The following is an 18,256-nucleotide window of genomic DNA, read 5'->3' as shown; positions in this document are numbered from 1 at the left end:
AGGATCAGGACCGGATTCATTATTATAAATGCCTTGTTTGGCACTTCCCCGTTCTGCGGCTCCGTGACACGATCGCTGGGAGATCAGCGGGCATAGAGTTCGCCAGACGCGTGGGCACTGTCATGCTTTACGCGGCCAGGATTGGCGCGCCTGCTATCCCCGCCTCTCAAATGGGACATACAGGTACGCACATTTGCCCACCGCTGCCATGGTGCTGACGTATATCGGCGTGCAGCAGTTGGAAAGGGATTAAGAACTGCATTGCTGAGCAAACCCTATGACAGAGCTCAATAGCTTATGCTCAGATAATACACAGATAAACAAGCCAACTAATCTACCTCTCCTTTTCTCCTAGCTCAGCAGGACTTCAGAAATTGCTTACCCTCATCAAAGGTTTTTCTAAAAATAAAATAATCTTCTAAATGTAGAAAAAACGCAACATAGTGAATAGAGGAATCATCCATGCTGGGACATTGTAATCTGACTGACTACTATCAGAACACACTGGTCAGTGACTGCAGCCAGCTAATCAAGAAAAATTAGGTCTTTTCGACAAAAGTCGATCTAACAATTGACTTCTGTCAAACAAGGGTTTCTTAAACTATGAGTCAGGACACAAATCATGGACATACAATTAATAGGTAGGCCCATGACTACGTAGTAAACATAGCCTAGTTTATCCAAGTGCAAAATGAGTAGCAATATTTAAAGCATACTTTATTTAGGTTTTAAATTGTACGATCTGAGATATATTCTATATAGAATGAGGTTACTGTATTACAGAGAGTGTTTCTATAGGCTGAAAGTTTAATATTCCAACCCACGACACCACCACTCCCCTCAAAACTGTTGAAACAAAATCAACAGATATGACTGACATGGACATTTATTGAGAACTACAGTGCATGCAAGAAGGCGGGTGGGTGGAGAGAATTTATTTCTCTGCTTTACTAAAACTTACAAAAATAGTGAAAAAGCGCCTGCAACCTGTTACAGGTCTACGGTTATTTGTCTTTGTTTGGCTTTGCTGACATTTGGTAATATTTCTCTTCTTGGGTCCTAGTTTTTTTTTTTTGGATGATCAGATTAAAAAGTCTTATAGGGAGTTTACAGTTTCAGCTAGAATGTAAAAAAATGATTTGCTGGGAGATTAGACATGTTACAAACAGAGCAGATCCAAGCACTCCGACATCCTTGGGAAAGATTTTGTCTGCATAAGGCAGAGCAGATTACCAAGGATTACAAGCATTACACAGCATTCCAAGGATTACCACTTTACAAAATCGCACTAGAAAACCATAAAAAGTCATAATATAAAAGAATATAGGTAAATCCTGGTGGGTTTGTCTTGATTCTTATGTCTTCAGTACTCCAACAGTGGATTGTACATGGCATAATTAAAAACTTTGTTTCCACCCACATGGGGAGGTCTGGATGTTCCTAACAACCTTTGTGTGGGCTCGGCCTGTTGCATCCTCTCAGCCCTTGGCTGAGAATGCTGATCGGGAGCCAGTCAGCAGATCTTTTTTGGTCATGATCTTTTCACAGAAGCCAACCGACCACCAGGCTTCTGTCAGACAGGCTGCCGTACACACGGCCCGAATTTCAGATGGTTTCTATTGAAACGGCTGACGCCACCTGACATTCAGCCCGTGTGTAGTAGGCTTAAATCACAACAAACGACAAACACAATGTGCTTAACCACTTGCTGACCGCACCATAGCCTGAAAGACGGCTACAGCGCGGTCGTGTTTTTCTGGGTGGACGTCCATGGATGTCCTCCCAGAATGCTGCTCTCACACCCCCCGCGCGGCACGCTCCCTCAAAAATCCGTGACCAGATCTCGGTAAACAGCCACTGGTAGCGGGCGTTTACCATGTTATCGCTCCATCAAATGTCATGACACCGGTCGCTCCCTCCCCTCTCTGTACCGATTGGTACAGTGCGAGGGGAGAGGCGGAGAGATGGCAGCAGCTCCCACAGCGCTGTTCAGTGGCAATGCTCTCCCCATACTGTGTAACACGGTGACAATACTCTGCCAATAAACTTTAACAGAAAAATATATTTTTTTAACAAATTCTGTCTTTTTTTGATTTATAGCGCAAAAAATAAAAACAAACAGCGGTGATTAAATACCACCAAAGAAATTTGTGTGAAAAAAGGACAATAAATTCATACAGGTACAGTGTTGCATGACTGAGTAATTGTCAAAGTGTGAGAGCACCGAAAGCTGAAAATTGGTCTGGTTAGGAAGTGGGTTTAAGTGCCCAGTTGTCAAGTGGTTAAACCGATAACAGAAACTGCTCTAATTTCTCGTGTATTTATTGAACACACCCATTAAACTTCAGAGAGTAGAGCTGTAGAAGAACAGCTACTACTTACATTGTGTCCATACCAGATTGCCGGTTTAGGAGGGAGGTTCCACCCATGTATGAAGATTTTCCACTTCCTCTGCTAGAGATCGATGTGTAGAGCAGGGAGGGCTCTGAACGGCCACCCAGAGAGGAGCGCTGTCAAAATGTAAATACAAAAGAAGTACCTTCTGTATTTACAAGAGACAGCAGCCGCAAGTAACCAGCACCGGAGGTGGCTAAACTCATCCTGAAGAAAAAAAAAAAAAAAAAAGACAAAACCCTGGGCAGGAAGCAGTGTGGGCTCAAGGGGCAGCCGCTTTGGACCTCACAACAATGACTGGGCCCTGGGCAGCTGCCCCTTTTGCCCTGGTTAGACGGCCCTGTTTAATGGGCGTGTTCAGTGAAGACATGAGAAATTCAAATTTGCATGTTAACAGCTGAAGCACATTATGTTTGTCTATTGTTGTGATTTAGATGAGGATCAGGTGATTATCATTTTATGGCAAATTACGGCAGAAAACTAGTTCATTCCAAGGGGTTCACATACTTTTTCTTGTCACTGCAAGAAGCTTTTTTTTTTTCTTTTTTACATATTTATGTGTTTGGCTTTGTGCAGTCCCACTTCATATTTTTAAATCATTTCTATGGAGAAAAAAAATTAATAAAACAAACACAATCCAATATCCAGTCATACATAGCTAGACAGAACTCTTAACAGCAGCTGATGACTTTTGGCAAAATAATTATTTCCTAAGCAAACAAATCAGAACATGACCAAATATATTCTCAAAGAGCAAGTACACAGACTATGTTTTAAAAAAAAATAAAAATGAAAAAAATACCGCTAACTTCATGTAAATCACCCCAATAAATAAAGTCGTTAATCTCGTGTTCCCTTTCCTCTAATGTGATCTGAAGCAGCCTTTCAATAATGTGAGCAAATTGCCTACACTTAATTCTCTCAAGAACTGATGTGTTTTAATGTACAGCCATCTGGATGGGTTTCCTGTATGCAACAGCACCATCTATTAGCGATGCAGATCATGCATTCCTGTACATTAAATAGTCACTTGTTCCTCATTTTTCTATATTAGCTCGGCTTTGCCATCTGTACAGCACCTGAGTTGGAATAGATGCCCTTAAATTGCAACAAAAGTGCGCGGTCCCAGTGAAATTATTTTCAAAGCTCAGCAGTCTTGCATTAAACGGTACAGACTCAACCATCTGTGAAGCTGGGGTTTATGGTGTACCAGGCTATCAATCAGAGGTAATCCATTTTGGTTAACTGAGAATTTCCACTCCGGTAATATGTCAATAACATTTATAAAAAAAAAAAAAAAGCATCCGGAACAATCATATTCATTTACAAAAGCTTTTGAGAACTACAAAAAGTGCAGTTTGTAATAGACGTTTCATTTAGAAGGACCGGTATTAATAGCTTCATCCATGGTGTCTGAGAGGAGGAGGAAATGGACCCAAAATCTAAAACATGTTACCGTTAACAGCTTGAGTTGTAAAAAATGAGTTTTAGTGAAGTTGATGAAATGTATGAGTTATATTGGCATAACATATGTTGTTCATTGGTAGAATGTCCGCGATAATGCTATAATATACTTGTGCTAACCTAGAGAACAGAAAGCAGAGACAAAACCAAACCGGAGTTCTTGTGATTTCTGAAAGTGGTTGTGACGAGACTGTGGAGCCAATCGTAAAAATACGTTTGGACAAATTGCTGGGTATCAGAGTTATAGGCACCACATCCCCTGATAATCAAAGTATTGATAGAGACAGGAGAATGGGATTTTTAAAGATGCCACACAGACAAAATTATTTTATAAAAAGTAAAAATTGTATTTTTACATTTTTAAAACCAATATTTCATATGTAAAGCCATCATACACTATTCTTTCAATTGTAGTACAGAAGCAGTCACTTCGGCTCTACATGTTTCGCCAAACTGTGGCTTCTTTAGGAGACTTTTATAAGTACTGCATACATAATTACTAGAAGTTAAAGACATCATATTAGTCAACCATGCGACTGGAATTCATCAAAATAGTGCCAAACAGTACATAAATGTATAAAATAAATAACAGTAGATGATACATATATAGAAGTTCTAAAAAATGCATACAATTGAATTGAAGGTTCTTGATGGTCTTCAATTGATACATATATAAAAGTTCTCAAAAATGCGTACAATTGAAGACCAAAGGAGACCCTTCAATTCAATTATATGCCTTTTTTGAGAACTTTTATATATGTATCATCTACGGATATGATTTTATACATTTATCACTGCACATCACCAAAAGAACACAATACCCCCGTGAAGCATGGTGGTGGCAGCATCATGCTTTGGGGTGGTTTTTCTTCAGCTGAAGAGGGGCCTTAGTCAAGGTAGAGGGGATTATAAACTGTTCCAAATACCAGTCAATATTGGCACAAAACTTTTAGGCTTCTGCTAGAAAGCTGAACATGAAGAGGAACTTCATCTTTCGGCATGACAAGCACCCAAAGCATACATCCAAATCAACAAAGGAATGGCTTCACTAGAGGTAGATTCAAGTTTTAGAATGGCCCAGCCAGAGCCCAGACCCGAATCTGATTGAAAATCTGTGGGGTGATCTGAAGAAGGCTGTGTACAGGAGATGCCCTCGCAATCAGACAAATTTGGAGTGGTTTTTTTTGCATCAAGATTTGTGAAAAATACAAATAAGTGCAGCGCTAAGTGATGCAATCCTAATAAAAATTTCATTTACATTAAATAAGGACAATGAAATCCCGGTGCCAAGGGACAAGACACCCAGAAAGTTAGCAAAGTGCTTCGACGTCATCATGTTTGCCTCAGAGGTGTAGCTTTACGGAGGACAGCGAGCAGGGAGAGCATTATTGGTCAATGATAGTTCCATACTGCGCTTTACTGCGACTTTCTTGTAACTGCTACACAATACTACACAATGGGAGTTTTCATTGTTTGCATTCTGTTACCGATCCAGGATCGGCTATATTGCCACATTGGTTTTTGGGAGACCGAATCCCCTGGGCCTGCTGTGATAATTTTATTGGTCTTTGGAGTCAGTAAGGAGAATATTTGTTCACTTCCTGGGTGTCTTGTCACTTGGCACAGATTGGGATTTCATATTCACAGATTTACGTTCGCAATTCACTTAAAGACTTGTTTATATGGATTGATTTTACTATATTTTTCACTATTTGGGACTCTGCTTTAGTTTTTCACTTTCAGTATTTTTTCACCTGATATTTCCAGTCACTTCAAATATTTTCAGAATATATGTTGTTTATTTTATATACTTAATTTTAATGTGTAAATCTGGCATATTTATGCTGGGTCTGTGCTATTAACATATTTTTGTGGTTTAATGGCATGTCATTAATGTAAATTTTATTATTAGGATTGTATCACTTAAAGCTGCACTCATTTGTATTTTTCACTGCTTTAGGGGTTTGTGTATTCTAAACTCGAAGTGCTGGCTGCTCCATTGATTAGTGTTCTGGGATATTCATATCCCTTCTCTAGCGCAGCGTTTGGCCTTTGGCTGTTTTACTATTTGCGTCAAGATTTGCCTACCTGATAGGCAGGCTCGTACCCAAAAAGTGCTGTAACAAAATCCAAAAGGTGCAAAGGTGCGTCAACAAAGTATTAGTTTAACCAGTTGCCGACCAGCCGCCGCAGTTATACTGCGGCAAGTTGGCTTGGCTGCGCGAATCGCCATACCAGTACATCTGTTCGTGCACTGGCCTTTGCTGCCGCCACCCGCGATCGCTGCAGAGAGGCAGAAAGGGGATCTGCTTTTGTAAACAAGGCGGATTCCCGTTCTGACAGGGGAGGAGAGAGAGAGATCAGCTGTTCCTATTGATCAGGAACAGCAATCTCTCTCTACACCCAGTGAGCCCATCCCCCTGACAATGAGAAAGCACCTCCCTAGGGAACACTTAATCCTTTGATCAACACTAGTATTAACCCCTTCCCTGCCAGTGCCATTTATACAGTGATCAGTTCATTTTTAAGCACTGATCACTGTATTGGTGTCACTGATCACCAAAAAGTGTCATTTAGGGTCAGATTTGTCTGCCGCAATGTCTCAGTCCCTAAATTAAAAAAAAAAAAAAAAAACTGATTGCTATTACTAGTAAAAACAATAAAAAATAAAAAGTCCCTAAATCTTTCCCCTATTTTGTAGACGCTATAACTTTTGGGAAAACCAATCAATATACAAAAAACAAACAAAAAAAAAAAAAAAACACAACAATTTTGCAGACATGCTCAAATCCCACCAAACACTTGTGTGTGTGTGGGGGGGGGGGGGATAAAAAAATAAAATAAAAAAAAGGACATCAATTTTGTTTGGGTACAGCATCACACAATTGTCAGTTAAAATAACACAGTGCCGTATAGCAAAAAATGGTTGGGAAGTGGGTAAATCCTTCCAGGGCTGAAGTGGTTAAGGGTGTGCACATTTATGCATATGTGTCTGAAATGTGCAGTTCATGCAAGACAACCCAAGAATTTACAAGAACTGGAGGCTTTTTGCCAAGAGCAATGGGCAGCTTTACCATCTGAGAAGATAAAGAGCCTCATCCACAAATACCACAAAAGACTTCAAGCTGTCATTGATGTTAAACTTTTAATCGGGGTCATTTGGCTAGTTTCTGTTGCCGTTATGATTTAAAGAGTAAACACAGTTGATAATAAATGACTTCAGCCAAACATTAACCATGAATGAAAAAAAGTTTTTGTGTTATTCATATTCTCTGAAAAATGGGCAAGAAATCATCAATTCTGCCAGGGTATGTAAACTTATGAGCGTAACTGTATATTATAAATAACACATTTTGGGTCTCCTAGTACCAATTGAGCCTCGTTTAAATGCCAGGGCCTGCCTGAGTATTGTTGCTGACCATGTCCATCCCTTTAATACTTCAGTGGACACATCTTCCGATGACTACTTTAAGCAGGATAATGCACCATGTCACAAAGCTCAAATCATCTCAAAACTGGTTTCTTGAACATGACAATGAGGTCACTGTACTCCAATGGCCTTCACAGTAACCAGATCTCAATCCAATAGAGCACCTTTGAAATGTGGTGGAATGGGAGATCGGTGGTATGGATGTGCAGCCAACAAATCTGCAGCAACTGATGCCTGTCAATATGGACCAATATCTGAGGAATGTTTCCAACACCTTCTTGAATCTATGCCATGAAGAATTAAGGCAGGCAAAAGGGGGTCCAACCTGGTACTAGCAAGGTATACCTAATAAAGTGGCCATTGGGTGTATATATTTGGTATAAACTGACATATATAGTATAAATACTATAAACTAGCATGTCTGGTATAAGTTTGGCATGTGGCCAAAATGAGCACAAGCGGGGAAAAAAAAAAAAAAATCAGTTTAACAGAAACTGAATGAACAAGCTTGTTATCAAAGAAAGTTATGACGGTTCAGTCCACCGCTGGCAGGCAATGGGTTATCTGGGGGACACTCGTTCTGATGACCTGGGGGGCCGCACACTATTCCCTTAATTTGCAGGGATTTTCTCTCACTTCCTGTCTTGATTATGGGACAAGAAGTGAGGGTAATTAAAAAAAAAAAAAAAAAAATAATCTACAGCCAATAATTTACAGCAGTGAAGTAGAGGTATGGCAGTAGAGTAAAATTCCAAGAATAGTCACTTTGAATTAGTATCGTTATTACACCATTCAACCCAGGGTTTCCATACATAAAGAAAGGTGACATAGGAGTTGAGGGCTCAGGGATAGAGCTTTTTCTTATGCAAGGTTAGTTCTCCCTAAGGAAAGGACTTTGGACGGGTTAAGCGCCATTTGGGTTTTCCAATGACTAACTATGATATTTCTGGCTGCCAGTAAAATATGGGTAATCCAATCGTGTTATATAGTTGGGTAGCTCTTGATCCCCAGGTCCAATATTGCCAATGCAGGGTTAGTGGGCAGCAGAAAGCTCCTCCTAAGATCTAAGATTTTTCAGAAACAGTTTCACCAAAAACTAGTCAAAACATTTACATGACTACAGAATGTGAATTAGGGTGCCCACCTGCCCACATTCCTGCCAACATAGAAGGAAATTGGTGGAGAAAAACCTAGCCAAACGATATGGGGTATAGAACCAATGAGAGGTTATTCTCTGCATCAATTCCCAGTGGTCCGTTCTGTGACTTGCATTGTAAATAGAAGTAAAGGCTTCCATTGTGGGGTAGAATAATGACAGTTCAGACCCATCTCCCAACACAGCATGGCCTTTGATTTGGTGAATGTTCATTTATCTTGAAACTAATTTTAGAATAAAATATCCCTGGTAGGGGGCGCAAGTGTAGTATGACATTTCCACACCTTGGGATGTGTGGTTAATGAGGGAGGAGGGTGAAAAAAAAAAAAAAAAAAAAAAAAAAAAAGAGATAAAGTAGAGAACACTTAGGAGTCCGAATCAAGATATGGGAGGAGGACAGGAGCTCCCAAAAAAAGAAAAAAAAAAAAAAAGAAAAATGGATGAGAAAAAAACTCTTCTTGGTTGGGTTGATTGCATACCAAGGAGGTATTGGGAGCCCTCTACGCCTGCTGGGAAGCTTGGGTTGGCAATAGTAATCCCTTCAAGGAGTGTGATTTCCATAGGTCAGATAACAGTAGGGTATATAAGCTCAGAGCAGTTGCCAATGTTGCTTTTGTGTCAAGCCAGAAGGTGTCTTTTGAGGGTTTGAACCAATGTATAAAAAGGAAATCAAGTTGTACTGGCAGGTAATAGTCCTTAATTTCCACACCTCCAGCTTTCCTATGGGTTATCTTTTGAACACCAGTCATCTGGCTAATTTTCACAACCCACATGCTGACAGACAGAATCATGACAATTATGCCCACAGTTTAAAATCACTAGGTGTGAATGGGGCCTCATTTTCAAATGAATGACCAGATATTTTCCAGAATTTATATACAATCAAGAATATCAACGTAAATTCACATACCAGTCTTTCCAAATCCTGTCCTGTGATACCAGACTCCACATGAGCAGTCAAGTTCTTCTCATCTATCCATAGGATTCTGCTCTGTAGAGATAAAAAAAAAAAGAAGAAAAAAAAAACACATTTAAGGTACCACCAACATAAAAAAATTCTAACATTTCTATGAAGTTCTGTCTTGTACCTTGGTGGAAGAATTTATGCCATGCTTTCTGGATTAATGTGGACCTGTAGCCCAGACATTTTGGGGAGGCTGGGGAAGGGTTATAACTCCTACTGGGTCTGTATCCCCACTGGGAAAGTTTCCCTCTCTTCCCGTTTTGGAGATCACAGTGACTGGGTTAAAAAAATGATAGGCTAGGTTCACCTTTAAAAAATAAATACCTGCACATTTTTTCTTCAACAGAAGCCTGCACTTGTCATCAGTGGGGTAAGGGAAGTGCTTAGAAACATGTTACTAAACACAAGTAGAACATGTAACATGCTCCTAAAGGTGAAAAGAGGGTGTCCTACCTCCGGCCCAAGTCGGCTATGACTGTGGCCCTACAAAAAATTGTGAACTTACTTGGACAATGTCCTTTTACTTGACATTTCTAAGTTTTATCTTTCCAAAGACAAGTACCCCACTCTTTACAATTACACCTTATTCAGGTCATCAGTTTTCCACAGCACCTACCCTGTTTCCCCGAAAATAAGACAGTGTCTTATATTAATTTTTGCTCCCAATGATGTGCTAGGTCTGATTTTCAGGGGATGTCTTATTTTTCCATGAGAAAACAATAAATGTAACACTAAAAAAATAAACTCAAAAACCTGAAGGCAAATTTTAAGGGAGTATGAGTAACCCGTGTTAAAAGGGGAAGTTTTCCACTTATTATGAAATGAGTGTAAACAACATTATTTATAAAGTGTAATCGCTGGTGCTATATAAATACAGCAGTGCATAAACAATATAATAACAGTGGGATCACATAACGTGAATCCTGAAGGATAAACTATTATCAGTTCATCAATCTGTACAAAAGTCCTCTTATATGGAAAAAAGAGTGACCAATCTTCTCATGTAGACCTTGGATCAAGGCAGCAAGGAGACCAACCACTGCAATCTGTCTGTAGAAATATCTGAGGATGCAACACTCTACAGGTATAAGATGGATACTCTTACCAGAAATGTTGGACCCGCATGCCCTACGACAGTGGGTCTAAAGAGCTTGTAATCCCAGAGGATTGTACTCCAACTTCTGATGAAAAAGATCACGGTGTAGACTCCTCTTATAGGCGTCCTAGATCCCGGATGGAGGTGAGTGGGCCCGAAAGTTACCGACCAATGTTTCCCACACTCGAGGGCGGTGATACCTCTGGGACCCAATATGTCCCAACTCCAATTTCAAGGGTTCATACGGATGGCATATTTAACAGGAAAAAGAAAAAGAAAGGGCTCCGGGTGGTGTAGGTAAAAAAACAAACGATTGGTTTTAATAAAAAAATACGTATTATACAAATATAAAAAGTGATCACAAAAAGACAAATAGGATAAGAAAAAAAGCAATATGGGGTGCAAGTAATGCTGCATATTGCTTTTTTCTTATCCTATTTGTGGTGTACAATCCTCTTGGAGTACAATCCTCTGGGATTACAAGCTCTTTAGACCCACTGTCGTAGGGCATGCGGGTCCAACATTTCTGGTAAGAGTATCCAACTTATACCTATAGAGTGTTGCATCCTCAGATATTTCTACAGACAGATTGCAGTGGTTGGTCTCCTTGTTGCCTTGGTCCAAGGTCTACATGAGAAGATTGGTCACTCTTTTTCCATACAAGGACTTTTGTACAGATTGATGAACTGATAATAGTTTATCCTTCAGGATTCACATTATGTGATCCCACTATTATTATATTGTTTATGCACTGCTGTATTTATATAGCACCAGCGATTACACTTTATAAATAATGTTGTTTAGACTCATTTCATAAAGTGGAAAACTTCCCCTTTTTAGCACGGGTTACTCATACTCACTTAAAATTTGCCTTCAGGTTTTTGAGTTTATTTTTTTAGCGCTACATTTATTGTTTTCACATTTATTATAACGGTTTGTTTGAGTGTTAGCTGCTAGCTTCATCCAAGTAGCGCAGCGTTCTGCTTTTTCGTTAAGTTTTATTTTTCCATGAAGATGAATACGGTACACATTTATTGATTCCGCCCCCTTCTAACCCTCCTGTGCAATTTTGATTCCCCACCCCCCTCAAATCCACCCTGTTTCATTTTAAGTGAGTCCCCCTCCCCCCACCTCTATGCCAGTGGATTATTTAGTCTCCCCCCCCCTCCCATCTTCACCAGACATCCCCCACCCTTTACCAGACACCCCCCCCCCAACCTCAGTCACCCCTGTGTGTCTGTGAAGGCCAGATTCCACACAATGTGCCCGACTCCTGCCCAGCGCGACTCACTGTCTAATTGTGAGTCAGCCAGACTCCGTCAGGGCATAGGGAGCAGCAGGTGGCAGCTTGTGCTGGCGGCGGGACGGGCTCTCTGATGACGGGTGACGTCACTTGTCATCCAGAGAGCCGGCCGTAGCTCACTAATTAAAAGAGACCTCACTCCTACCTGCCTGAACAGCTCCGGCTGCGTTGCGGCCAATCAGTAAGCTGCGTGGTGGCGCCCACCGCTATGGTCCAGAGGAGTCAGCCTTACGGTAGCTTCAGGGGCCTTATATTCAGGGGTGGCCTTATTATCGGGGAGGCCTTATTATCGGGAGGATGCCTTATATTACAGCGAGAGGCAAAACTGGAAGTAGGTCTCATTTTCGTGGGATGTCTTACTTTCGGGGAAATATGGTATATTTGTGAGAAACTATTTTTAAGGATGAATAACACAAAAGGCAAAAATTAGAAACTTTATACCCAATGAGCACCTTGAGCATTAGGAATACATCCATCAAACCAGATATTGGATGCGTTAATTTATCAAAAACAGTGTCAAATATCAAACTAGTTTTATGTTGCCTTCTTTTACTTTTATAATAAAATAAAAAAATTTAGTTTTATTACTCACTCAGATAGGTACATTATCTTTATCAGTGATTGTTATAGTAACTTTTGATCTGCCTGACTTTTTCTGCTCATCAGCTATCCTTGTTAGTGTATTTTATGTGTGGCCCAAGACAATTCCTCTTCCTCTAACGTGGCCTAGGAAGGTCAAACGTTTGGACGCCCCTGCTTTAAAGGATGTCTAATGGGTCGCAGCCAGAATTAAACACCTGAAAGAAGTATAGCCCTTTAATCCTAACATGATGGCTGTGTCCTAGCAAGAGAGTCTGATCTCCCCAATACTACCTGCGTGGATATAACTTGCTGGGTTATCTTCCCAAAACTCACTGAACTGAAGTGGCTTGGAGAAGCTATGAAAATAAGTTCAACAGAACAAGTCCTGTTGAATGTGACAAACTACTACTAGCCAAGTAAAGCCAAGCTATAAAAGACAAATAATATCTGTTTATACTCTGGAGCAGGAGTCTTATGAAGTAGATTAATCACATGTGCTGAGCTAGGAATGCCAGGACCTTGATGTGGTGGCCAAAAGGCTGGAATTTACCTTTAAAACACCATAACAAGCTCAAAACCTTTCTATATCAATTTTATACTGTTTATTGAGCTTTTTTGATCTATGCCATCTCCTGCATGTACAAGAGAGATGAACGTGCTGACCTGGCCTATATCACCTGAAGAATTAAATGTTAACTATCACCTGTATCCAATCTATTCAAAATATAGGGGCTGGAAAACTATATATAAAAAAAAAAAAAAAAAAAATAGAACCCTGAGCAACAGGTGGCTCATGTTATCCCTTTTGTTGCAAGATCTTGAATAGAAAATTGGGGTTGTTACCCCTAGCAATACAAGTGTTACACTTTGTCTTTTTGAACTGGAATCTGGCTTTTAATTAGGACCAATTGGTGTACTTCCCTTTGTCAGAGTCTGCAAAATTCATACTTCGTTGTAATATATTCCTTTAACCAGAGGTGCAACTAGAGTATCGGGCTTTAGAGAAAGAAACCATAAAAGACTTCCCTGGCCCCCTTCCCACTGATCCCGGGGGTTTTTACTCCCATCGTGGGACCCTTTATTACAGTTTCACAGCGGGCCACCTTCCTGCTGTCTTGGGGTCCCCCCACAGTGGCGGAACCAACAGAGAACAGTCACAAGTGGGACCCTGGTAGTTCCGCCACTGGTGTCAGTTTTTTTTTTTTTTGTTGTTTTAATTTTTTTTATTTTGTTTACCATTTTGTTTTGTTTTTTACAATTTTATATTTTTTTGGTGAAACATCAGGGGTCTAAAACAGACAGATTTTTGTTGCACAAGGTGTAGTTGTAGTCCTAACATAGGAAGGAGGTATTTTGTTTGACAAAGAAATGGGGACAATGCTAAAAGATAATAGTGCAGGACAGGCAAAGAGCATGGGAAATAACTGGCTCTCAAGATATCTGGCAGAATCACCTGGTATTTTTTGCACTGGTTGATCAAATATAATAAATCACTTTGTATATTTAAACAGACCAAAGAGCAAATAAGAAAAGATAATTCAGGGTTTACACACAGTTTAAATGATTGGCAGGTGTCTCGCTTTCTCCATTTTCAAGATCTATAGTATATCCAGCCTTTTGTAAACATTAACACAGTGCCCAAGGCTTTGCAAATCTTGCAAGCTCTCTTCAAATTGTGTTCACATAAGAGACACCCATTTAAAATACAATTACTGTGTATAAATATGCCTTCAGAACAATTAGCTAAAAACAGTCGTGAAAAATAAGAATACTACAAAGCCAGCAGACAGTAATTACATAAAAAGCATGGCCATCAGAAAAAAATTGTGTTTGGCATAAAATTTACATGAAAATAGCAAAGATGAAAAAAAAAATGTTTATTTATACCCATTTTAATTATCCTCTAAAAACTTACCATAATAAGAAGGGATATATTTACTAACAAGAGATCCAGAGTTCTATTCAACTTACCATCTGCGAAGTATCTAATGAGACGATGGTTCTTTTCTCATCTTCAGGACACTCCAACGCATTAGATACACTTGTACCACCTGCATTACAAAGCAAATGTTCATATATCACAACAAATCCATTTTACTGAAATGAAGACACTGGTAACCAGGGTGGCTGACACAACAGGATGTAGTGATTCAGTCAGATGTGGACATGAATGGACTAGGGGTCTCATACTAGGGGCACATGGAGATCAAATAACCTTCTAATACACCAATGTAACGCCTGTCATTTAATCTTTGATGGACCTCGTGTCTTTCCTGTATACCTTCAATTTAAGCAGTATAAAGTTATAGTTGAAAAAAGCCATTTCTATGGCAAATGCTTTACATGTTTCACTTCTAGGCTCAGGTTTAAAGTCGGGTCACAAATATTTAATATCTACATTCAGTAACATCTATGAGACTGAATAAGTTTGCATTAATCCTTTTCAATATTTTCTGTTATCCATTTCTATTCTTCCTCTGAGTATAATTTTTGAGAACTTGCTATATACAATAAAGGAAATAAAGCCTCATTAGCCCGGTCTTGCTATAAAGCGGCCATCAACACTCAACCTTCACAGAAGTCAATGAGTCTATGCCAAACCACATGAACACATGCTCTCGCAGCCCACCATCCACCTGCACTATGTTCTGTTGAGCTGAAATATATAAGCTAGAGTATCTATAAGTAGCCACGGCAGGGTGTAGTACAGCCAAGCAAAGCACACACAGATAATTTAAATAAATGCTGAATAAACCACTGACACTTCAAGCCCTGAATTCAAGTTTTCAGTCCATTTGGCATTGGCATTTTTTTTAAAGCACCCCTGACTAAATAAAATGGGAAGCTTACAGTCCTATTTATGCGTTGCGTTTGCCACCATGGAAGTCTATGACAGAGCTCACTAACAGCATCTGCAGCTTTTAAGAGGCTTATATTCAGTTAGCTTTGCTTTGTTGGTATTCCAGGTATGAGATATCCCAGGGTGCACTGGGAAACCAACAAACGAATCGCAAAGACATCAGCAGTCACTTTCAGTTCATGCGAATAGATCCTAGAAGTGTCTGGTGCAGATGTCACATTTGGTGTGCAGCGTGGAGCAGCAGGAAGGTTAGTGGGGTCTGGACCAGAGCAGAGCAACTAGCAGACAGTACATGTGGTGTGCAACATGGGAATGCTAAAGCAGAAGGTGAGCAGGGAACGGAGAGCGAGGACTGAGCAGCAGAGATCAGCTGGGGGACCGGAGCAAAAGAAAGTAGCAGATGTCACACAGCATGGGAGCAATATAGCAAGCAATATAGCGTGAGGTGTGCAGGGACCAGAGTGAGATTGATCAGCAGAGCTGGGGGTTACCACCGACCAGGGCATCAGCAGAGCTGGGGGTTACCACCGACCGGGGCATCAGCAGAGCTAGGGGTTACCACCGACCGGGGCATCAGCAGAGCTAGGGGTTACCACCGACCGGGGGCATCAGCAGAGCTGGGGGTTACCACCGACCGGGGCATCAGCAGAGCTGGGGGTTACCACCGACCAGGGCATCAGCAGAGCTGGGGGTACTAATAAGCTGGGGATCTGCTGAACAGGGATACTACTAAGACCGGGGTTCTATTGGGCCCTTTAAAACAAATAGAAAATTAACACACACACGGCATTTGCCAAGCTTCATTAAAGCATCACAAGAAAAAGCATCACAAAAAAAAGCATGTGAAAGCAGTAGGCGCTTTTATATGTGTTCAAGTCGAAGCAAGTGTAAATGAGCCCTTAGATGACGGGTGGAATCGACAAATGTATATTACTGCCCTAAACATACTAAAGGGGAGAAAGACTTAAAAAAAAAAAATGATAGCCAACACAGACCACAAACTTACCTCCAAATGGAATAACGCAGACGTTATGTTTGCAGGCCAGGTCCACAATCTGTACTACATCTTCATGACATTCTGCACAAGTGAAAAATACAAGTCTTTCTTACAGAAGCGTTCTACCACAATAAGCCTTATATCCAAACTCTAATTGACTGCACTTGTTATTTTGAAAAGCCTGTATTGGAAAAGTAGCGGTGAAAAAAATGCTGGTCATTTAACTAATACTTTTCTGCATATTAATGCTTCATACTTTCTGCTGGAAGGTATGAGACAGTAGGGAAGCATTGTTGAGGAAATAATCTAATTGAGATGTCATCTGCAAGCTTGTTCAAATTGGTAAACAGTAATAGCCCTTGGCAAGAAGAGAGTGCTGCTTTAACAAATTTTGGTGAAGTGAAATATGGTGGATTATATAGACTACTAAGCTTTAAAAATTACCACTCCTTTAATACATTGTTATTAAATTGAGCCTGCATTACCAGGCATGGTACAAAACAAAAACATATTTCTGAGCCTAGCAGTTCTAGTTTATCAAAATCACGTGCCATAAATTAGCTTGACTTCTACACAAAATGAAATACATTGTAGGGGGGGGGGGGGTTCTTTACTAACTGCACAACTGAAATCAATCTGAAAGCACTCCATGCCCCCTATTGGTCTTCCGTCCCAATTTTCTTGGGATCACGACCTTTATTGTAACCAGTATCCTGTTTTAAATTAAAGCAATGCTTTACTTTGTTACATAATGAAAAACCATTTCAATGGAAGGATAATATTCCACAGTAGGAGTCTCTCTTAAGAGCTTTAAGAATTTGTATTTCTAAGGCATTCTTAGTTTGCAGGGAAAAAAATGTAAAAGGGATAAAAGCAGATGCCAAGTCAACTTTCTTAATTCAACCTTTACCAACCAGGGTTCCTCCTGAGTTTGCTGAAGGTTCCTTAAACCATGACCACCAAAAATAGGGGACACCCCAATGCTTACTGTCTGTTTCTTTTGTGTTATTCATCTCAAGATTATTACTGAAAATATTTCTAGAGGGTTTGTTAACAATAATCTGCCATAGGTATCAAATACTCCTGGAATACCACATTCCTCTTTTATGTAAAGCTTCCTACAACTTCCTGATCATGCTAATGTACTGTGAGCAGTAGGTATCATGTTTTTTTAGCGGGTGTTTCCAGAGATCTGAAAATATTTCAAGGGCTCCTCTGGGATTCAAAGGTTGACAAAGGTTCTTTTAATTAGTAAAAATGTTGCAAGTAAGACAATCTTGCAGATTTCACCTCCATAACATCTCCAAAATAAGCTCCTTTTTAACAGTTGAAACCACTAAGCAACCTATTCACTCCCTTGTTATCAGTCGCCTTGCCTATTGCAATTACCTCCTCATTGGCCTATCATGAATGCTGCTGCCAGACTCATCCACCTTACCAACCGTTCCGTGTCTGCCAACCCTCTCCACCAATCCCTCCACTGGCTTTCCATTGCCCAATGATTAAAATAAAATAAAAAACACTAACATACAAAGCCAATCACAGCTTTTCCCCAAATATCACCCAACCTTCCTCTCCTCTCCCAAGACCTCCTGCTCTCTATTTCCCTTGCCTCCTCCTCCCATGCTCATCTCTAGGACTTCTCTAGAGCCTCTCCCATGCTCTGAAACTCACTACCCCAAGCTGTCTGATTATCTCCTACTTTGTCCACTTTTAGGCGATCCCTGAAAACTCATGTCTTCGGGGAGGCCTATTCTGCCTTCAACAACCAAATCTTCTATTTCATCATTTCATCCCTCACAGTTGCTACTTTTTGTTTCACCATCCCCTCTCTATTAGATTGTAAGCTCGCAGCAGCAAGGCCCTCCTAACCCTCTTGTATTGAATTGGTGCTGTATTGTCTCCCTTTATATTGTAAAGCGCTGCACAAACTGTTGGCGCTATATAAATCCCATATAATAATCGTTCAGACTGGCACCCTGTCTGCATTCGGACCCATAGAACTCTTGC

General features: G+C 40.3%; 1 protein-coding gene across 1 annotated transcript in view; it reads right to left on the bottom strand.

The window, feature by feature from the left end:
- Window positions 1–18,256, bottom strand: part of AGPS (alkylglycerone phosphate synthase) — a 317,568-nt gene that overhangs the window by 185,405 nt on the left and 113,907 nt on the right. Inside the window, exons 6-8 of the mRNA XM_077448089.1 lie at window positions 16,256–16,327; window positions 14,361–14,440; window positions 9,355–9,435 (exon numbers count right to left, since the gene is read on the bottom strand). Coding sequence (XP_077304215.1) covers window positions 9,355–9,435; window positions 14,361–14,440; window positions 16,256–16,327 — 233 coding nt within the window. The remainder of the gene's footprint in view (window positions 1–9,354; window positions 9,436–14,360; window positions 14,441–16,255; window positions 16,328–18,256) is intronic.

The sequence above is a fragment of the Lithobates pipiens genome, unplaced genomic scaffold, assembly GCF_037356315.1.
Source record: "Lithobates pipiens isolate NorthernLeopardFrog02 unplaced genomic scaffold, aLitPip1_a1.2 Scaffold_22, whole genome shotgun sequence".
Lineage (NCBI taxonomy): Eukaryota > Metazoa > Chordata > Amphibia > Anura > Ranidae > Lithobates > Lithobates pipiens.
This window is presented reverse-complemented; position numbering and strand designations above follow the sequence as displayed.